Source organism: Dermacentor variabilis, chromosome 4 (assembly GCF_050947875.1).
Source record: "Dermacentor variabilis isolate Ectoservices chromosome 4, ASM5094787v1, whole genome shotgun sequence".
NCBI lineage: Eukaryota > Metazoa > Arthropoda > Arachnida > Ixodida > Ixodidae > Dermacentor > Dermacentor variabilis.
In genome coordinates, this window is record NC_134571.1 from 185,903,097 (window position 1) to 185,926,575 (window position 23,479).

Below are 23,479 nucleotides of genomic sequence, written 5' to 3' on the forward strand. Positions count from 1 at the left end.
TTCATGATAGACGGAATGCTGTCCTTTCAAGCAATTCATTTATAATGTTCTTTTTTTCCCTGCAATTTGGTAGAGCGTACACTGAAGTCGTATCACGTGAAAAATTTTCGTGTTGTTTTGGTCAGCAATGGGGGAGCAATGGAAACTTCAGCCTGGAGTGGCACTCTTAGTCTATCACTATCATGGTTACAATATTGTGTGGTGTGGTGTTATGCTTGCTGGCTTAGCCAGTCAGCGTCCACTGAAAGTGATTTCCTCGAAAGTGATTTATCCAATAATACTACTGGAGCCAACATTTCAACAAGGGGAGTTGTCTTAAACCTGGTTGAACTAGATTTGTTGGTTCTCAACTGAGGCTTTTTCTGCTTTGCTCACTGTCAATCGCTTCAAGACATGTTCCTGTGACCTCCATTTTTTGTAACTCCTCCATTCTTGAATTAAAGCTGATAAGATGTCCAACCAAGCTGTTTTAACAACCTGTCGTTTCAAAGTTGGTATGGCTTCTTTTTCAGGGGTGAGATTGCGAGAAGTGCAGGGGTGATTAACTTTAATTCAGTTAATTGCCCCAATGAGGCAGATCTCTGCCAAATGATTACCTTTGAGTGCTCCTTTCTTGCGTGTAGTCTTAAGTCACTTCATCTGAAGGCGTTGTTGCGCTTCTGTCAGCCCTGTCTCTCAAGAGTGTGCAACTCTTCTTGCAGGGGGGCATCAACGCTGCCCTGGGAAACATGGAGCCCGATGACTGGCGGTGGCACATGTAGGTTCTTCACTGTCATTGTTTACTTTACCTTGGCCTCACTGACACTGGTCGCAAGGAGGCGTACAGAAGGGGAACACAGGAAGTGAACTCGGGAGGAACACCGCAAGTTCACCTTCTGCTGAGTGTGTTGCTGAGGTGTGTGAGGTAGATAGCACAGAGGCTGCCTCAATCTAGAGTTGTAGCTTTAGCATGTGCATTGTCATCTCGCCAGCATTCCTGGGCAGAGCCATGAATGGCAGTTCTTGTGGCATTTCCTCATGCATTGTTCGAAGAGAATGTGCTCTCTGTCGATTGGTGCCCTTTGGTGATAAAAGTTCTGCTATCGGTAAGTTTGCACTGTTGCAGAAGTCTTTGTGCCTGCAGGTAAAAGAAAGCAGCCACGCAGTGCTGTTAGTGGTCAGCACAGTTAATCTGAATGCAGTAATTTTTGGAGTCATTATTACTTAAAAAGCACTTTTAGTTATGAAAAGGATCGTATAACCATGTTAGGGCTGCAAGAAGAAAGTGTGACCCCAGAATTCCAGTAAAATTCTCAAGTGTATATGTTCAGGCTTGAATTCTACGATAGCTATCTCTCCGTCCTGGGTGCTGGCACATCTGGTAATGTCCATGTGCTAACATATGCATACCTGTACAGGCGCTGTGGCTCAGTACCACTATATTTTTGTGAAAGATGTGCTTATATTGCTCGCTACCACAGTTTTTATGCATAAAGTGTGATACTTGCAGAAATTGTGCAAGTCATTTTGAGATGGATAACTTGATTGAAGTGCCACTTTGACTCCATACATTGAGGCAGCAAGAGTGTGGTCAAATGTCATTACCACTCTGTAATATGATGTGGGCTCACATTGTGGTGTCATAGCAGATATCTTTTCTCGACTTTGTCCTGGTCCATAATAAAGTCGTGGTTTTTGCACGGGAAAGTCCAGAATTCAATTCTCGACTTTGTCCACAGTTCCAATTCCAGGTCGCAGGACCGAATCCCGGTCACGGCGGCCGCATTTCGATGGGGGCGAAATGCAGAAACACCCGTGTATTTAGATTTGGGTACACGTTAAAGAACCCCAGGTGGTTAAAATTTCTGGAGCCCCCCCACTACAGCATGCCTCGTAATCAGATAGTGGTTTTGGCACGTAACACCCCACAATATAATTCTTAATTAAATTTTAACAAACACAACAGCTCGCGCGTGAGACCGTCAGCGGAAGTGCACCACTAAGCAAAAACATGAGAAGAAAAAAAAGAAGGTGGGGCCCACGACCTATCTATCACGCGATCTTCCGACTTCGGCAAGGGAGAACGGAGGGAAGGAATTTCACTTGCGGAGGCGAGACTGGGCAAGTAGAGAGAGCGTCTGTGTTGGCGCAACACGCTCGCCTCCTGAAATCATGGGTTTGCGCCACTTCAAATATTTCTGTCTCCACTATTAATGGACTAATTTGAAAAATTATTGCAGTAGAACACTTCTTAGAGGGCATGTAACAACTTCCAGCCTGTAACCAAAATTTGCTATGTGGCCTGGTGAGGGTTTGAGAGATGCAGACCTTTTAATTGTATGCTTAGGACCCTAGGTTATCTTGAGCATGAGTGCACATGGCCTGCTCCCTGAATGCAGGTATGACACGGTCAAGGGCTCTGATTGGCTGGGTGACCAGGATGCCATCCACTACATGACCAAGGAGGCTCCCTTTGCCGTACGAGAGGTGAGCTTTGCCCATTTGGGCATTGATCAGCTTCGGCATTGACTACTCAAAATGCTGGCTGGAGGTGTCTTGTGGCTTACACATTAGCTTGCACCTCATTTGTTCTGAGCAGTAGTGCGCTGCTCTCTCTATATTTGGTTACATTTTTCTCACTTCTGTCGTTAGCAGAACACAGAGCCAAGTTGTATAAGTCGGGCCCTGTAGCTGTTCGTAGACTGCAGTGCAGCACTGGTTGCAGCAAACTGCTGCTTCTATTACAAAGCCTTCAGTTCCTGTGGCTACTTTTGCAAGGGTGAAAGGAATGCACTGGCTTGTTGTCCAGGGCTCTTGTGTAAGGTTGCTGTGTCATCGGTCATGTAGACTGTTTGTACTCGTTTTGTACTGTTTGTGGTCGTCAGAGAAAAGAATGATGAAGGAGCTGACTGAAGCTCATTTCCTCTTTCGATTAGTGTTGTTCTGTGTAATCGTTGATGCCAGGCCATTGAAAAGAAATAACCAAGTCTCTTAAACTTACTATTTACTTATTATGCATAGTATTATGTATGTTATCTGCTTGCTCTGCTGCTGCAAGCACATAAATGGTTCATGCGTTGCACCAGCAGTATGGTTATACCGTTCTGCTTGGTCACTGGCGTTGTGCTCACTTGGTCCTCCAGTTGGTTATGGCCGAGAAGTGTTTCGTGACGCTCTTCCTCTTGCCCGTGTGCATGCAGCTGGAGAACTACGGCATGCCATTCAGCCGGACGCAGGATGGCAAGATCTACCAGCGGGCCTTTGGTGGCCAGTCGTACAACTTTGGCAAGGGCGGACAGGCCCACCGGTGCTGTGCCGTGGCCGACCGCACTGGCCACTCCCTCCTGCACACTCTGTACGGGCAGGTATGTGGGCAACACACCCACCCACCAACGGCCCTGGCTGCATGATTTACTTGATGCAATGACGCAGTGGCATTCTGAGCTCAAGGTCTTGTGTTCGATTCCCTGCTACCGCGGCCATATTCCAGTGGAAGCAAACATGTGAGAATGCCCGTTTAGTTAGATCTAGGTGCATAACGATGTAGTGATATGTTGCAATCTGAGTCTGTAAACAAGCTGCGAAGCATGACATCTTGAATGTATAGTGGTACTTGCCATCACAGTCCATGTGGCAAGAGAAAATTTCTACGACCTCTAGTAAATACGGTACTCATTCTGCTTTTAGCATTTGAAAGTGTTTGCTAGGGATGTTCTCAGCATAATGAAGATGTACCGCATGGTTCCACATCCATTTTGCTGGTGAGAAAGTGTGTTTATTATGTAAATACAGTTGAATCTCGATAATTCGAACTCGAAGGGGCCCGAAAATTTGTTCGAATTAAAAGAAGTTTGAATAAAAAGAAGCTAATTGAATGGTGGATTTATCTGCAGTGAAGCATGTGCACTGAGCTAACACACGAGTGGGAAGTTCCACAAAATTTATTCACACATATTTACAAATTACAGTCAGTTATTAGGCATATCGGTGCTCATACTGTGATAGGAGACGGCAGGTGCACACATGTATACAGTCAAACCCGGCTATATCGAACTCGCAAAAAAACTCCCATCAGTTCGATATAGAGCATAATTCGATATAAGCCTGCTAAATAATTGGATTTCATAAAAGCACATACCATTTATAAAATCACTTTATTCAAGAAACTAGCTTAGTTTCGCATAAATTAGTCCTGCATTTTCTTCTGCTCGGGCAATTTCGCTGCCTGCGACGCACGCACTTCCCCACGTTGTCTAAGGAGTCGGAGCAGCTGAGGCTGCAACCTTCCGCATTCGCGCAGAAGCACCGGACTAATGCGAGTGCACCAATCACTTCGGAGGATGTGGGCAAAGGACCGTAGTTGCTTTCCTCAACGTGCCTACTTTTATTTGTGCTCGGTACGATGTCGGCGATGTAGTCTTCGTTTCCGGGCTCTCCCGTGGTCGTGACACCATCATCTGCACTGACAAACTCGTCCGCCGTTGATTCGAATGTCCCGGAAATTTTGACAGCTCGCTCCAAACTTCGGCAACACCAGCAACGGCTTTGTCGCACTCATCAGAATTTACAGTCATCACTGAGCACGCGGAAACCGGCACATATGAAGGAGCCCTCGTACATGGCCGTGCGTACGCGTCGGGCGCCACGGGCACCGGGTTGCGAGTCGGGTCACTTTAGCCCTAACCGTGCCGAGAGTGCTCCTCGGAATCTTGCACGCTGCGGGGCCATCCAACTTCTCATCGCGTTCGACACGATTTATGATTTCGAGCTTCACGACGAAAGGCGAATTCTGCTGCTTCATCATGGCAACACTGCGGGAGAAGTCCCACAAGGCGCAAACACGATTAACCAGAAAACCAGCCTGACAAATCGCACTTTCGCCATCTTGCACGAAGAGAGCACAACAGCCTCTGATTGGCTGTCTGAGCAAGCGCTGTAGGCGGGCCAGGATCATTTTTTTGCTGGGGAGTGTCGATAGATAGTGATCTAAAGAAAGGAAGGACGCTTGATTCTGCAACCCGTGAGGGAACACGGCGAAGCGTCGTCAGGGGAGAGAGTGGGAAGTGAAAGATGAGAGAGAGAAAGGGGGAGGATGTGGCCTAATAGACTCCACTATGCGCGACAGGGGGAGTGTCGACGGCTCGCCCGAACAGCCCGAGGCAGCGCGGTCACGGTAGGGAGAGCGGTTGGTTGGAGCCGCGCCGCTGGGTTTCCCCGCTACCGTGAGGGAAAGCCAACTTCTGGGGGCACTTTTCCGCCGCTTGACGGTTCAATATATCGGGAGTCACTGCAATATTTGTTCGATGTAAGCGTAATTTTTGCTATATATACTCATTGTAACTATACCGTGACCAGAAATTGTTCGATATACAGAATAATTCGATGTAAACGGGTTCGATATAGTCGGGTTCGACTGTAATTAATGTATGCATACCATGTCCCATAGCAATTGCCCCTTTGCACTTTTGGTCTGTGTTGGGGCGAAGCTGACGTTCGGCAACTGGCATTATGCAACGCATCATGCTTTCCAGGCTCCGAAGCCATTGGCAAGGATTACAAAGGCAGAGTTGGTGCCACTGCTAACAGCGGCGAATTATTTGAATGAAAAACACGGCACCGAACAAGAAGAAGCTTGCTAGCAAACGTCGAAGTAGCTAGGCCTGGCATTGCTGCGGCGTGGCTACGGCTGCCAGTGTATCTGCGTGCGCGAGCGCCGGCTCGAAGCGGCGCGATAGTCAAAATAGTGGTGGTGGTGGCTTTGATTATGTTGTTTCAGACCTGCAGCCATGGCAAAATGTCCGGAAAATTGGATGGCGAAGGCTTTTTGTGTCTGAAATTTCAGACATTCTTATGCATTGACTCTATGGTCAATCTGCAATGAAGTTTGCCTGTACATGTCGTGCCACCTAGCAGTGGTGGTGAGCACCCGCGAGTAAGCCCTCACCGTCATTTCACCATTGTCCATGGTGCACTCAGGCCCACCTGAAAGCCTGCTTTTCCAATTTTCCAATGGATTCACTGCGGCCTCTTGGCAGCTCCTTCATGAGAACTGGGAACAAAAAGAACAAGCACTGATACTGCTGCGTTAAGGATTGTCACAACTGCAAAGGGGATGGATGGATGGATGGAAAACTTTATTTAGTCCTGCAAGTAGTGATAATCAACCACTAAGCGGGCCGCTCCCACGTCTGGACCAGAAGGCCAAGCCTCACGCCCACATTGTGAGCCTGCTGGACAGCCCAGAATTTTCATCCAGGTCCGGGCTGCGAAGTTCAGCCTCCCACCTGGACGCATCCTTGATCGCTGAGTCTTCAATTCTTTCGCAAGACCAAAGCATGTGTTCGAGCGTGGCTAAAGCACCACAATCCTGGCAATAAGGCTCTGTATACATCTCAGGATAAAACATGTTCAGCCTCCGTGGGCAAGGATAAGTACCAGTCTGTAGTAAGCGTAATGTAAGTGCCTGAGCCCTGTTTGGTTTAGGATGCGGCAAGGGGATGTCGGCATCAAATTATATCGCTTCCCTGCAAGACCGGGGGAAGCAACCCAGCGGCTGAAGTGGATCGTCGCGGTTCGTGTCGGTCTTGCAAATTTCTATTACACGAACTAAGACATAAATGCAAAAACAAGAAAAAAAGAATAATAAATAAAGAACCAGCAGCGGCATCCATAAATGCACACAATAAAGTGTAAACTCCATATAAACGTGTGAACTGATTCCTGCTGTTGTAAATCGGTTTAGATAGTTGTTTAGCTCGTCTTGCTCCAAAACAAATGTGCAGTGGTTGTTACGTGTCAAATCTAGCTTCGTAAGTGCTCCGTGCTGGAGCTTTGTACGCACTGTAAGTCTTCCTGCGCCAAGATCAAGACGCAGATGCTGAAACTGAGCTCATTCGTGCCAATGTTTTCTCGTGCTTAGAACAACAGAACTAAGGTTGGAGTACGCTGCAGCACACGTCGAGTATTCAAAAATTAGCATTTCTCTCGCCCACGCTAGCGCATATTTGTTCAGCCTTCACATTGTTTAGTCTCAGCTGATTGCTCTCTATGATGCTTCAGCGGTAATGCCCTCTCACATTCGAGCCCGAACGACAGTACCAGAATATGCTCGAGGCACTTTGTCAACGGAGAAAAAAGCACTTACCTGCCAATTCGTCAAAACCTCTACGATTGTGAAGTGCAAAGCACGCTCCAAGTAATGAAGCGACAAATGATAGTTGAAAGACGTCCATGGCCATATTGCTCACTTAAGTGGCCTAAAATAATGATTTGTTAACTCACATTTAGTTCGACGTCGTAAGCATGCTTGCTTTGTTATGACAAATACTTCGCGACCTGCGGTGGTTGATTACTGGCTGTGGTGTTGGGCTGCTAAGCACAAGGTCGTGGGATCAAATCCTGACCACGACGGCCGAATTCCGATGGGGTCGAAATAGCAAAACACCCATGTAATTAGATTTAGGTCTGCGTTAAAGAACCCCAGGTGGTCCACACTATTCCGGAGTCCCCCACCACGGCGTGCCTCCTAACCAGATCATGGTTCTGGCACCTAAAACACCATAATTTAATTTAAGCACCTTGCTGTGATGTCCGTGCTGTTTACTTCTGTGACACAATATTACATGGTTGTAGTCGTAAATTTGACGTCCTTTCTCAAGCGTCGGTGGCCCAGAATTGGGCTCGGATGTTTTCGATTGCCTTAAAACCGCAATTTAGGATGACCGACAGGTTTCAAACGAGCGCCACAAAAGCATGCCTCTGTGGTGTTTTGTGCAACTGACACGACAAACTGCTGAGCCGATTGCTGTGCCTACTGACCATTGAAGGGAGCCCATGGGGTACATGGTGGTGCCGCGAAGGCATCCGAATTATCGGGCATGCTTGAAAAATTTAGGGCCCGGAAAATCGGTCGTTGGCTGTGCAGTACACTTGTCGCTAACAAAAGTAATTGGTGATACGCGCCTTCTCACGCCTGCACACAAATTTCTGCCATGTTTTTTTTTTTTTCCTCGCACGCGGCGTTGAGGGGTCTCTCCTATGCTCTTTCTCTATGGCGGGGTCAAAGGAATGGAAAGGACCAAATGGAATGGAAATGGTCAAAGGAAAGGAAGGCTTTTCATTGTCGGGTTCAGCATCATTTGCCACCTTTCAAAATTTCCAAAATTGGAAGGGTCACTGCAAGCTTGTGCTAATCATCCCCTCCCCTCTTTCTCTCTCTCTCTGTCTATCCGTTGTCTGCACAGATGGTCAGTGCACCAATCACATAGCAATTTCATGCCCGCCTCGTAAATCATAGTGTTTTGAGAGGTAGCTCAAAGCTAGAAGACCGATGTGCATCTATGAATGTTGTAGAAAATGAGAGGACATCATAGGCTGTGCTGTAAAGATGGCGGCCATGAACAACACACAGTTTTGTTGGCGAAGTGGTTTCTTGGCTTTCCCAGCATATTGCTGCTGCTGTGAAGAGATCTGCATCGATTCAGCACCAAGCCATAACTTTAGTCGCCAACGATGCAGTGCTGAGTAGGCCTAATGACCTGTCTGACTTGAAAGGAAAAAAAAGAAAACGAGAAATTCGGGCCGCTGCACGATGCGCCGCTGTTCCAACAGCCACCACGTGCTCATTTTCCAGCCATCTCCGCGCGGCTTTCTCCCATCGCCCTTCCACCCCTCCAAACACGAACAGGCTGCGTCCATAGCGCCCAGGAAGCAGTTAAACGAATGAACACAATCAGTAGCCGGGCGGAGGAAGGTAATGGGGAGGGGCACTGGCCTGCCTGCCTATATAGTTTTCTCTTATCAGTTCTGCCATCCCCCTATTTTGATTTTTTCATGCAACCCAGTTATAACAATTATCGGTTATAACAATGGGAATTGTCGTGGCACTTGAATATTATTATAAGTGGCTTCAACTGTAATTGCAATTTAATTTCCCTCGTGAGAGCAGCTGAGGTGCAGTGATGTACAAATTTCCTTGCTGCAAAATTTTGTGCAATTGGTTGCTGGCTGGAAATCATATGCACTGTCTCCGATTAAGAGTCTTTTTGAACCAGTGTTTGCTTATATGCTATGTTGCTGAGAACACTGAGCTCCAGCTTGCCACAGTGTGGTATGTTTTGTGTGCGTGTGTGTATATGAGAATGCTTTAGCCTGTCTCTGCTAACTCGAGTTTGACTTGTGCATTGCTAGTTTTCATTGCCACGAAGTTCAAGTTTCAAGCCCATGTTTCGGCCAGCCGCTCGCTGTTGTCTGTCCCAAGCACTGCGATGACTTCAGCCCTATGTAACTCTGCGTGATGTGGCACCATGCAGTCGCTGAGCTTCGACTGCAACTTCTTTGTGGAGTTCTTTGCCATGGACCTGCTGATGGAGAACGGCGAGTGCCGAGGCGTGCTGGCACTGTGCATGGAGGATGGCACCCTCCACAGGTTCCGGTCCAAGAACACCGTCCTTGCCACTGGGTGGGTCGGCACTCTCTTGAGTGCATTACGTTCACAGAGAGTACGCGAACGAAACAGATTTTTTTTTCTTGGTCAACTATTTTGTTGCCTCCTTTCACATCTCGTTGTTTCTTCATATGGTTTGACATCTTTTATGTCGTAACAAGGTTCCCGAGTAGGTGGTGGAGAAATGCTGCCCACCGCTTCGATTGACCTCGCCTACACCTTTGAGTGGGGCTCAGCAATGAGAATGGTCAATTTCATAAAAATTTCAGATTCTTTTTGTTTTGCTATTCCCAAGTGTCTTCTTTCTCATGTATGGCAATACTAGAAAGAAATCTAGAAGTTTAGCAAATCAAACTTTTCTAGTGTTTTGACTACAAAAATAGAGTAGGAAATTGGAATTCGGGAGGTTATATTGCACCGCGAATCGCACGGCTTTCCATTGACGCAATGCCGCTATCTTGGTACCGCCATCAAGCGGGGAGATTGGAGCTTTAGATAGTTGCTGTACCGTATTTCGCCATGCAAAAGTAAAATCAAAAGAAGCAGGCAGGAAGGGGAAAAACTGGCATTGTGATTCGCTGCTGCTGCCACGTGCGCACAGGAAGGGCTCCTATTGGCTGATGCATATTTGAATCACTGGCATAGGTTTCATGTGCATATTGACACTGGCAAGCTGTGCATTTCTTTATCCTGACAATGCTTGGTGATAACGGTTGGCTATGTTGCGTCCACGATGTAAAATTGTTCAATGCACCATTTAAAATGGCAAGGCCAGATTGGTCGTATTGAATATACAAAGGTATACAACCCCCACCCCAACCCTGGTCGCTAGATGCCCACACCTTAAAAATTTCTGGGGAGAAATTGCTGCAAGAAAGTATGAACAGACTAGCTGAGCAACAGGCAGGTTTTTTTCTCTAGCTGGTGCATATGCTCCCCTTGCCCATCCTCAATGCCCTCCTCGCTTGTGCTCTGCGCAGGGGCTACGGCCGCACATTCTTCTCATGCACGTCAGCGCACACATGCACAGGCGACGGCAACGCCATGGTGACCCGAGCAGGGCTGCCCCTGCAGGACATGGAGTTCATCCAGTTCCACCCAACGGGCATCTATGGCGCTGGCTGCCTCATCACCGAGGGTGAGCTCGGCTGCTGCCAAAGGCAGACTGCAGTGATTGCAGAATGCTTTGAGCTTGTAGTTAGCTGATGCAGATGACCCAATCGCACCGTAGCTGTACGTTGCTGCAAGTAAACACCTGGTGGTCGTTACGCACTGGTGCTCTAGGAACTTGAGGCAGAAGCAAGTCCTGTGTGTTATACTCGAGTGCAGCATTCATGCCTACGTGTTGACACATTTTGACGAGCCACAAATTCTGCCACAAATCCCCGTGGCCTTTCACCAGTCGCCCAAGACAAGTGTGCCTTAGGGAAATGCAGATTCTGTAATCTATGCGCCACATATAGAAACAAAGGGGACCACACGGCAGCAGGATGTTGGCTGTAAAGTTTCCTTTCCCAGAACGCAAGGGAATCGGTGATGTGAGACATTTCATTTGATCCTGTCAGAGCTTCAGTATTGAAAGAAAGACTTGTTTCACTTGTAAAGAAGAGGCTTTGCACGTGTCTGTATGTAGCAAATAGTTCTTTTCTGAAGGGTCAAGGATAGTCCAAAATGAAGTGTTGTGCAGTCTTGAATTTACTATGTGCTACATTGATGTGGTGGACATGGGCTATAATGCATTCCTGAATAGCAAAGAGAGACATTCAAGATGAATCGATTGGTAGGCCAACCTCACCTGTAGGAAACACTTTGACTAGAGGTGTGCGCATACTGAATAGTGGATTTTGAATAGAATATTGAATCGAATCAAGAAAGAAAAGCTAATAAATTGAATATCAGAAAAATGTATCTCAAAGTTTTATGCTTACAAATTTTGGGCAAAGAAACATTGTGACGCATATGCTCGGGAGTCTCCTACCTTTACAAAACAAGAATCTAGCAAGCTATCAGTAATTTGGGTACATGAAGATATGTAGTACAGTTTACTTTTATAAAAGGGAATTCCAAATTACAGTATTTACTCGCATAATGATCGCACTTGTCAAAAAATTTAACGCAAATTCAGGGGTGCGATCATTATGCGGGTTAAATTTCCCGCGAAAAGAACATTTTCTTTTCATCCCGCATTTGCTGTGGGATGACAACAGGTCAACAAACAAATGGCTGCCGCTGGCTGTAACAGTGCGGGACGCCAAAACAAGAATGGCGCCCGGCAGAGCACACCGAACGCGCTAAACGCAATTTTTTTTTTCTTACGAGTACACTACATGCATTGAAACAGCTTCTTTCGCATCAGTAATCAATAATATTGTTAATATTGGCAAGTTTGTGGCAATAACATAACCATATCCACTTTGAGGGGACAGAAACATAAATGGGCACGCGTAGCTGCCAGTGACATAGAAACACATGGCGGGCATGCTGCGAAAACTGTGGCATTTGTCTTCCCTACTATCCTAATACTGCACATTTCCACTAAGGGTGGGCGAATATCTTAGCTGTGTTACAAGTGTCGGTGCATGAATAGGGTACATTTCTAATTTATCAGTGTAAAGGTGGCTACTATCATTGCCACTCGCCATTTGTTGCATGCCCATGATTGCAGACGAGAAGAATCAAAAGGCGCCTTTTTTTTTGTTTTTGCTGACGACAGCCATTATAAAGCCTACACATAATAAAGCCAAGGCAAGTTTGGTTGCAGCTTTGTTTTTTTTCATCGAAGTGCAGAAAGTTATGAATGATATGGGGCATCTGCTTAAGAATGTTTGGTGCATGCAGACCACTTAGTATGTCTTGGAAGAGTCGTTCGCGTTAGCATTCAACAGGTGGTAAGCACAATCATCATTAGCTAGACTTGGCACACAAAATATCGCTGCGGCAAGTTCGGGTTGTGATCATTACACGGGAAAGAAAAAAAATTTAATCCTGATGACAAAATTCACGGGTGCGATCATTACGCAAATGTGATCATTATGCAAGAAAATGCAGTAGTATACCAGCACTGATTACAGCTCAGTCCCGGTATTAAGATCTTGAAAGTACTTTTTTATTAATAGAATGAGAGTTGAATAGAATGAATGGATTTTTTTTTACCTCTGAAGCTCAACAATTAGTGATGCTATGTTTTACTGAATAGCAATCAGGCTCTTAGTTAAATAGTGAACCCGCGTATTATGGGAATCTTTTATTCCATAGAGTTTTGCTTTCCAATTTTCCTTCAAAATACAGAAGGGCTTTCCAATCTTTATGTCAGTCCAATCTGCGCAACAGACGAAAGCGTGGACAACTCTTCATGTGACTCAATCACTGCTTTGTGTGTAGCTATTGTTGGTGCTGCGGGTCAACCATGGTCAGCGCCGACGGTAGTGCAGGCGTCTTCTCATTGTCAGGTTGGGCGTGATTTGCCACCTGTCAAATATTTTGAAATTGAGAGGGTCAAAAGAAGTTCTAGCCATGCCCTCCTCCCTCTTTCCTTGTCAATCCACCATCCTCGCATATGAATGCAGCCAAGTGGTCAGCGAACCAGTCGCGCAACACTTGACGCATGAACTAGTCGTGACCCGGCATGAAAATGTATGTTCTGTTGCCGACTCTCAAATTCAACAAAATGATTTTCTTATTAAAATTTGTTTTTGTTTTTTCCTGATTGCCAGATAATCCAGTAAATCTTGCGGCTCCTACTATGCAAAAAAAAATTGACCGAGTATACTTATTTTCATAAAAAACGGAATTTCAATATAATGAAGTAAATTGCCGATTTTACCGACTTAGTTATATCGAGGTTTAAATGTAATATATTGGCATGCGCAATTGTGCCTGCAATCCGAGAAGGGGGCTGACAGGTTGCTCTGTGCCATTAGCTTAAAGCAGTTAATTAACAGGTAGATTGGTGAAAGATTTCACTCGCATTACTTGCATATTTGATCAAATAAGCTCATTGCAACGAGGGAACGTTATGACGGTGGTCTTTGCCTCTTTTGTATTGTATAGGCTGTCGTGGTGAAGGTGGCTACGTCATCAACAGCGAAGGAGAGCGCTTCATGGAGCGGTATGCACCCATTGCCAAGGACCTGGCCTCACGGGATGTGGTCTCGCGGGCCATGACCATAGAGATTCGAGAGGGCAGGTCAGCAAAATTTTTTACAATCTTTATTCTTTGAGGTGTGGGGCTAAAAATTTGGGCATACCATATTTACTCGAATCTAGGTTGGCCCCAATTCTAAGCTGACCCCCAAATGTCTGAAGCCAGAAAAAATAAAGAAGCTTACCTCAAATGTAAGCCAAATAAAAAAGGAAGGACATCATTCACAAAATGAAAACAGTATTTACAGTGAACAGCGAGCTGAGCTCACTATACGTTATCATCGCTGCTAGCCTCGTACGCTTGCGAACGCGCGAAAGCTCGCATCCGTGTGCCTACACATGCGCAGACAGTGTGGTACGGCTTGTTCGTGTCGAAACGTGGTACAATCTCGGTGGGCACCTCATATCTGTTAACGCGTGCTCATCTTCCTTATTGCTGTCAATTCCTCGTTGCGGCACACGTGAAAAGCGTCTCCCGTTTCCCACTCCAATGGCGGACATTTTTCTCATCGATGCCGAAGTCCCGCCCGGCTTGAACATTTGACGATGCCTCTGTGGCTAGCACAACTTCATCGGCTGCTTGGTGCCATTACGATAATGCCACACCGCATGCCGATACGACAGGTCAAAATGGCAACGTCACTCATGTACTTCACTTGGCTACTGGCATGGCTAGTAGTGGCTGCAATACTGACTTTTCTATGTGGCTCTAGCTATACACCATATTTATCATTTTCAATTACAAACTGGCGAATTTTTTATTATCCTCAAATCTAAGCCGACCCTAGAGTTTGGTATATGATTATTTGAAAAAAAAAAAAAAACTATTGACCTAGATTTGAATAAATACGGTAGATGTAATGCAATGTACAGTACAACTTCGTTGATACGTGCCGTTATGTACAACTTCCTGGCCCCAGCATTCATGATCAAGAACAGAAAACATGTCCCACTAGAGTTGCGCATACTGACATGTGTACATGTTTATCTTTCTTGGGTGACCACGTTTCACCGCTTAACAAATGTTATCACGCAGTGCAGGACGCGCCTGCATGTATAGGAAGTTTCTGGAATGTTATCGATGGTTCCATCTGCTGTCTGTCACCGAACCTTGTGTAATCTGATTTCATATATGCGCGACACGAATAGTGTAGAACTTGGTGGAAGACACGCGGGTCCCAGCGATTAGTCTGGAACATTCTACGATTGATGTATAAAAGCTGACGCACTTGACCCGTTGATCAGATTTTCGACGACTGCCGACTGTATTCGCCGCTATCGTTGTGCTATAAGTGTAGCCTGGTTTTTGTGGGCACAGGTTCGCCCAATAAAAGTTAGTTTTGTCTTTCACAGTATTGCTACTGTGTTCTTCAACGTCACCGCCATGTGACATTTTACCGGTTCATGCTTTCCCAGAAAACATTGTCTTTTGGCACCAACGTTTGGTACATTGCCAAACTGTGATCTTACGATACGTTTTCGACTGCTAGATCCCATGTAAACAAAGTAGTGTGTGAGGCAAGCACAATTGAGAACAGTAGTTGCTTGCCACGGCAGCTTCACTGCGATACCTGCCTGCCCATCTCATGCGAAAATGCCGGCGCGCACTCAGTTCTTTATTCCAGTACCAGCAAAGCCCCTCCTGGGTCATTGCATGCTGGATGAGCATCTTCACCGATTGATTTTACCGCACGTGGGTGTAGTGCCACTGGAAGCATACTGCATGCTTTTGGTAGGAAATAACCCAAACGCACCGCCGTTCCCTGCTGCAGGTGGCGCTGTGTGAGCGTCACGTTTCGCAACAGCAGCATCTGGTGTCACCCACTAGCTTTATATCGTTTAGGTTTCCCATCGCCATAAGAAACACTATGCAATAGGAAAACAACAAAACAAGTCTTGGGCCCAAATACCAACCTGTGCATTAGGGGTATGAGAAAAAAAAAAAAAAGAAAACATGCACTTATACCTCAATATGACAGTCATAAATATCGGCAATTTGCTTCGTTATATAAAAATTTCTTTCCCGACGCCGCCCCAGATGCGGGAGCCGCTGGGGACCTTCTCCGTCGGCATCCCAGAGCTGGCAGACCAGCTCTGGGCCGTCCGGTAAGCCAAAGATGCCGCCCGAGTCCAAGGACTTCGAGCTGCCACCTGAGGCCATCACAAAAAACTGCTGGATTGTTCTTTAATGAAGTTTCTTCTTCTTCTTCTTCTTGTATTGAAATTCGACGTTTTGTGCAAATAAGTACGGTTGCTGATCGATTTTTCTTGTACGGAAAGGGCTGCAGTATTTTCTGAATTTAGGGGGCAATCGAGAAAAGGAAATTTGAATGAGAAAGCAATTCATTTTGATAAATTTGGGAGTCATCGACAAATGAGACGGCTTCATGCCACATGCGTCAACGATATCTTCATATCGGCGGTACGAGTTGGGCGAAGCCAGCCATGCTTTCGTGTGCACTCCACCCCGTGGTTGATAGCGTCGCCTGTACTGGGACGACGCCATCTGGAAAAGCACCGGCAGCTGGGAGCGAATGTTTCATCTGCCTTGCTCTCCAACGGGTCACTGAAACTCGAGATTACACAACCTCCAATACTAAATGCAGGGGAAGAAAGTTTACGTGGTGCCATGCTGTCTCGGCACGCCCACTCTTTGTATATGCCGCAGACTACCTCTAAAGCAGGGTGCGCGGCTGCATATGCGTTCAGGCGCGCTTACGGCCACACGCAGCCACAGCCGAAACACGTGCCAGAAATCGAGATGGGCACCAACTTACCCCCACTCTGCTCGTTCTGTGAAGAGATCGTTGTGGTGGCGGACGGCGGTGTTGTGCGATGGAGGCAACGACAGCAGCGGCAATGACGACGAGATTGAAAATGGCCAGTCTCTTACACCGACCTTGATGCAGGAGCACCTCGGTGCAGGAGCAAGGCTCCCTGGGCCTATGCTACATATGTTCACGGTGGCCAGAAGGCAGTGTCACAATAAATTAAGGGATCTCCACCTGCATTCACCTCTAATGAGTAGGACTTAGGGTAGCAGGTGCACACATCATCTTTGGCTTCAGGGAGAATTAACACCAGGCACAGCACCTTTGTGGGTGCAAGCCTCTGTTCTGTTGACAGACCTTGTGATTCCCAACAGGGCACTGGACATGAGGAAGGGCATGCTTGTACCTTGCACTGATTTGGAGTTGACTTCCCTGCACCCACTTTCACAGCTGCTCCATGTATGGCTAGAAGAGTTGGGCTTGATCCCTGCAAAAATGTTCCCATGGAAACGATCTGCTGGATTTCCCTACGTGGAGCAGCAGCTGAGTGCAGGCCCTTCTTGATCACTGCATGTTCAAGTCCTGGTAGAACATCCTTGCTTACTTCCATGTTTGTCAAGTGCACCCACTGCATGCATAATGCGACAGTGAATTGTGCACTACATGGTTAAAAATATTACAAACCCTGATTGCATACCTTGGAATCTAAATGGTGCTGTTTTCATACCTATCAGGACTTAAAACTAAAATCTTGCTGCTTTTATCTTCAGCACTGTGCGCTGTGGTTTGAGAGAATCCATGAGCAGATGTTTGTTCTTGCACATGCTGCTTTTCTAAAGATGCAACAACCATTCGTTTCAGTCTTGTGAAAATTGTGTTCTGACTTCTACACTACTGCATGGCACTGCAGTGCCTTGCATAATTTAATCTTGTAGAGTACAATGTTGGGCACAGCTGCCTATGCTTGTGGCGACAAAGGTTAGGAAGGGTAAGAAGAAAAACTTCTTTCCTTTCCTGACCTTTTGCACCGCAGACATCGACAGTAATTATGTAGTCACCAGTTTTAACGTGCTATAATTCTAAGCCCAGGTTCCTGTTTAATTTTTATAGAACTTTTCTTATGTAAGAGCAACTCCTCATTGGCTTGTGTTTGGGTGGCTGGCACTCGTGGTATCCATCGGTGTGATAGGCAAGCTTATTGCTGCAGTTGTGGATGGCACTCAAGTTTTGTGAATACTGGCTCTGATTAGAAAGCCTGCTGCAGTATTGAGTCTGCAGGAATCAAGATTGCTAGGTACCGTGGTACCACGGATGCAAAGTAATGAATAGACACTATTCATTTAGCCATGGCAGCTTAACTCTGAAATTAACATGAATACAACTTTACAAGAGCACTTACAGTTCAACGTTAAGCCGGCCCTCGGCAACTTGCTGCTGCAATGCACCATCTGAGCCACACTTGCTCCTCTGTACACCTGTGTCCCCTGTTAGTCTTACAATGGGCACCTCTTTATACGGTATTTTCCAAAAGTTTCCACAATGTCATCTGGCAACAGCTCAATGAACATATATCCCAGGCATTGGCACCAGATAGCACTGCAATGCACTGAGCATCGTTCAAGCACGATGCCAGCTGCTGTAGTTCATTGGCTGAAGTGTAGACGGACTGGCCCATGTGTATGTGCAGGGGCTGTGGGCCGGAGAAGGACCACGTGTACCTGCAGCTGCACCACCTGCCTCCCGAACAGCTGGCAACGCGGCTACCGGGCATCTCGGAGACGGCCATGATCTTTGCTGGCGTGGACGTCACGCGTGAGCCCATCCCTGTGCTGCCCACTGTCCACTACAACATGGGCGGTATTCCCACCAACTACAAGGGCCAGGTAGGGCACATTTCATGCTGGGGTGGTGGAACCACAGCAGAAGCTGGTTGTAGGGAGGCAAGCTACAGTAGAAACTCGTTAATTCGAATGTGCTTAATCCAAACTTCTGGTTTATTCGAACTGGCGCTGTGGTCCCGTCAAAATGATGTTTATTCTAATAGGCAAAAACGTCCGGTAATTCGATGTGCAAGCATTTGCTACTGTTAATTCGAACATACCGCGCTCCGACAATGCTCTCAGCAGCGCCTCGGCAACTCTGCTGCTTTGGTGGCAGTATGTGGCAGAGGTAATTAGTGTCATCCAGCAAGCTGGCGGGAAAGCAGATCCGCTTCCCTCCTGCCCTTCCTCGCAAGTACGCTCCCCTCGCCCTCCCCCTCAACTCCCTGGTAACTCCTTCATCTTTGACAGTCTTTGTGTGCACTCACCTTCGCGCCAGCGCTGCTGGCCCGGCGCCAGCTTAGCGTGCTCCTTGAAGTTTGTTTTCTACCGTAATTGGGAAGCAAGCTTTGGCCGTCGTGGGCAGTTTCATGGTCCTTGCTCTCTGTGTGCTTGCACACAATATTTCACGACTCGCACCGTTCGTGCATTGTGCTATGGTGCACGAATACTTCAAAAACAGTTCCTTTTTTTAATTAAACAAATTTTCGAGCCCCTTCGAGTTCGAATTATCGAGATTCAACTGTATTACAGTCGAGCCTCTTGACAAGGAAGTTGCATTCAGTACAAAAATACCTTTGTTGTATCCTATATTCTTTATGAGCAGACACACTGATGTTGGCGAAAAACAATTTGAAAATTGTAGATGTGCTTCGTTACAGTGCATAGTTCATCATATCTGTGTTGCTAAATTGAGATTCAACTGTACTCCACTTTAAGCTGCCTCAAAGTTGGCACACTCGCAACCTCAGCACTAGCAGATTGTTAAGCTAGTCTCGGGCAGACTTCGTGTTGGTAGAATTGGTAGATTTTGAACTACAAGTCGACGTTTTTTAGTGTCAACTATAAAGTAGTGCACAATTGTTTTGGCTCGAAAATTGTCATTGAACTTGAGTTCCAGCATAGGTGTCTTGCCTACGGTTGGGGGCTCATTGTTACATCTCACTATGTTTGTTGGACATTGTGTGCTGCTTCTGCAGTTTGTTGCCTCCTTGGCACCGACAAACTTAATTGGACCTAAGAAAGCGCAGAGCGTTATAGGCACCAAGAGGCTTGTGTAGAAGACCTGCCCTTACGGTGGACTTAGTGCTGTGTGAAACTGCTTGATGGTTGCTGCTGATAACAACTCATAATAGATAGCAGTCAAAGAAGTCACCCAACTCCATGTCGCAATTAAACATCTAATGCTTGATGTATGAAACTTACATGACAAACTGCTAATGCTGTAATACATAGGCCACATAGATAGCCACATAGGCCACATGTCGTGCATAGCATGTTAAAACATGCTCGGTCAGCAATTTACCGCTCTTTCGTGGAGAGGCAGTGCATGTGCTGTGGGCCTGACGTATCAGTTGAAGCAAAAAGGCTCAACTTCTGCAGTACGCATCATTAAAGGGTCCCTGAAACAGTTAGGACAAATTTTGTAGACGCGTAGGGTATAGCTATAGCAAAACATTAGTGCCACAATTCAAGTTAATCGTCTCATATTAACCCTTTGAGGGTCGATGTTTTTCGCCATATGCGACCGCCCAGGGTCGATTTTTTTTATCGCAGATTCCGATTCGGCTTGGGGACTTAATTCGAAAAAAAAAAAAACTGCTAATTTTTCTAGGGTCACCGTAAAGTGAGAAAAAAATATTTTGCGTTGGTGTATATGTACTCTTCATTCATGAATAACAATAAAAAAGGAAATAAACTTATCAGAATTAAAAATTTGATGCATTTTTATGCACATAGTTCAAGGCTTTGAAAATCCGCACATGAGAATATTTCGCAAGCCTCAAATGTTCCTGCTCTACGTTCCTGCTCTCCTATATCCATAGCGTAATCGAACTGCGTATGTGCACGCACTCAAGAAAACTGTTTGGTTGTGTGCCCATAAACAAAAAGCAACACGTGTGACAAATTTCCGCTAATCTTCATCTTATCGCCAACCAGCTAGGGCAATTAGTTTTTGCGAGTCTTAAAAAAAAAAAAAAAGAAATCAAACGGAAACTCTTACACGGCGACATCCTTCCTATGTGCACCCCTGTGAGCACTAAACGAGCGAGAAACAAGCGGTCACCCTTTGAGCGATTAGGAACGAGATAGCCATCAGTTTCGCAAGTGCAAAAAGCCGAAACCACCTGCGAAACAAAATCCAAACGGACGCCCGACCGCGCGCACGCCAATGCGCAAGTGGTGTATGTAGATGTGCTGGAGCAAACTAGCGCTAAAACAAACCATGCAACGAAAACCGAGGGGGACGTGCACGATAAAAATTCCCTGTATCCCCACATAGTGGCAGCACATTACACAAAAGAAAAAGTTAGGAAATTGGCACGCTTTTCAAACGTATAGACGGCACCGTAAATATACGGCATCGACCATTTTCGGACTTGTTCGTGGCGCCGTATATTTACGTCATTGACCGTCAAAGGGTTAAGAGCGCTACAGACTATTACAAGTTACCCTTTTTCCTGGCCATGCTTTTTCTCAACTTGTTCCCTAAGTGATCGGGTCTAAGCTTCGCCTTCACTGGATCTGCATCATGATGTGACGTGTCATTTACTTCCAGTTGTCTTGGAGCTGCCTGGCCATCGATCCCCAGTGATAGCTATCCAAGCAGCATGTGTTGCGAGCATCCTGTCGCAGCGCTGGGCGTGTCTGGTATTCCGCTAATCGCAGGCAAGCTAGGCATTTGATGGGTGGGCAGAGGCGTTAACTAAAGCCCCTCCATACTACCATCGCTGTGACGAAGGGACCTTAGTCTTGGATGGTGGCACAGAGCTTAACCAGCCAAACACAGAGCTATTATTGCTGTAACCAAGTGTAAAACATTTTAAACTTTTAAAAAGGCAACATTTTCACGATTATGCTCCTGCCAAAAATTTACACCAGCCCTAAAGTAGAACACACTTGGTTACTGGCATATTAGCTCTGTGTTCGTCTGGTTGAGCTCTGTGCCACCAGGTGGCTGCACCATGCAGGCCGTTCATGTTTGCACCTCCGCTCATCCCACGAGACACCTAGGCCCAGTCCACTTGCGCTTGCGTTTACCTGAATACTAGACAAACTAAAAACTCTATTGTGGTAGTAACCCTCGAGCATAAAGTGATGGCCGCAAATGTGTAGATGCTGGCGCCGATCAGATACCGACAGCCCAATGCACTGCAGCCACTCTGCTTACATGTTGCTGGGCAGAGCAACACAATGTCACAGCTTGACATGTCACCAATAGCTAGATTTGCAGCCTACAACGTGGCGAGGGCAATCCATGGTGCTCACGAAAAGACAGTTTTACACCAACATTGACCGTGCAGCTCGCATCAGCACTTCGAACATGTTAACACAAGAAGGCGACACTTGGTGTGGGCAGGAAGTGCTTGAGTGTGGTGATAAGTTGTCATTGTGTATTCTCTTTCTGTTAATGTTTTTATAGAAACAAATTAACTAACATTCCAACAATTATGAACAACATCTGTTCACCATAAAGATGGAAAAATTATCAATGGTGCTACTTCAGTAGCTAGTTGAATACTAGTTTGCTCTACTGACGTCAGTTGGACTAAACACATCAATTGGGAAGGGGCGACTGAAAACTTAGGGGAGCGGCGCCGCTGCAGTCAGTAGTGATACATATTTTTAAAACCTTATATCAAATTACGCCTTTTATATGGAGCGCTTAAATGCGTCACTGTTCAAAAGTATGCACCCTAGCGACTCAGCACGTTTGTATAAAATTGTCAAAATCAATGCATAGGACTTTGGCCTCTGTCTCAAGTTTGTCCAAAAGGCATTTTATGAGAGCGAGAAATTTCGTTCAAAATAACCGCTGCGTAGTTCTAGCAGTAAAAACTTGCAGGAGTTTTTTCCCTATTCAAATATATGTGGCTCTGGTGGGACCAACCGATCATTTTGTTTGCAGGTATTTCACTGTATAGTGGGCTTCTGCTGACTCAACCCTGACAGTAGTGATACATATTTTTAAAACCTTATATCAAATTACGCCTTTTATATGGAGCGCTTAAATGCGTCACTGTTCAAAAGTATGCACCCTAACGACTCAGCACGTTTGTATAAAATTGTCAAAATCAATGCATAGGACTTTGGCCTCTGTCTCAAGTTTGTCCAAAAGGCATTTTATGAGAGCGAGAAATTTCGTTCAAAATAACCGCTGCGTAGTTCTAGCAGTAAAAACTTGCAGGAGTTTTTTCCCTATTCAAATATATGTGGCTCTGGTGGGACCAACCGATCATTTTGTATTGCAGGTATTTCACTGTATAGTGGGCTTCTGCTGACTCAACCCTGGCTAATTTGGTTCTGAATGAAGGTTCTAGCCGGTGGCCATTCATTTCTGTAGGCCCAAACTTTCGTTATTTAGATCCTAAAAATCTGCCTTTGCCGAATAATTTCAACTTGTCCAGTCAGCATGCATGCGCCCGATCCCTATGATGACCCCAATAGCGGCCCATTTAGTGGCGGTGTCCGTCTCAGCAAAGTTATGGGACAGTCAATGAGTTTAACGCAATTTCTTGTTGAAAGTGCCTATTTCTGGCCTGCCCTAGGAAGATTTTCAAGCATTAACCGTAGCTCACAATTTCTGATTGCAGTGTTTACCAGATTCTGATGTGGGCCTTTTTCTTAAAAAAAAGAAAATTGGCCTGAAGATTGCCTGTGTGGTGCAATAGGATACGAAACCAAACTGCCTTCGCGTCGTTCGTATGCTTTACCGCATAACACAGATGTACAGCGGCAAAGCCGATTTTAAAAACCCAGTAATCATGGTGCAATACATGTTAGACCCATGCCCATTTTATTGATAAAAAATTGGGTGCTAATTAGATTTGTACTTTGTTTAGGAGCTTTAATGTTATTTCTATGTTATTTTTCTACTTTGCACACATAGAAAGTGGGTGCGCATTTAATTTGGAAAGTGTTAGAATTGGGAAAATACTGGCAAATGAATCAGCAGTGTATTTTGGTGTTTTTTCCAGCACCTTGTTTAATTTGACCTGCCAGATAATTCAATCAATTTTGCGAGTCCCATCATGTTCAAAGTCGACTGTATTATGTTTTGGTTCTAAGTGCAAATGGGTACACTATGGCTGCTTTGTGTC

The 23,479-nt window shown here is 45.9% G+C and overlaps 1 protein-coding gene across 1 annotated transcript in view; it reads left to right on the plus strand.

Moving 5' to 3' along the window:
* SdhA (succinate dehydrogenase, subunit A (flavoprotein)) overlaps positions 1 to 23,479 on the plus strand; it is a 56,638-nt gene that overhangs the window by 6,837 nt on the left and 26,322 nt on the right. The window contains exons 4-10 of the mRNA XM_075690717.1: positions 702 to 757; positions 2,379 to 2,466; positions 3,180 to 3,344; positions 9,291 to 9,439; positions 10,405 to 10,562; positions 13,475 to 13,610; positions 18,026 to 18,221. Coding sequence (XP_075546832.1) covers positions 702 to 757; positions 2,379 to 2,466; positions 3,180 to 3,344; positions 9,291 to 9,439; positions 10,405 to 10,562; positions 13,475 to 13,610; positions 18,026 to 18,221 — 948 coding nt within the window. The remainder of the gene's footprint in view (positions 1 to 701; positions 758 to 2,378; positions 2,467 to 3,179; positions 3,345 to 9,290; positions 9,440 to 10,404; positions 10,563 to 13,474; positions 13,611 to 18,025; positions 18,222 to 23,479) is intronic.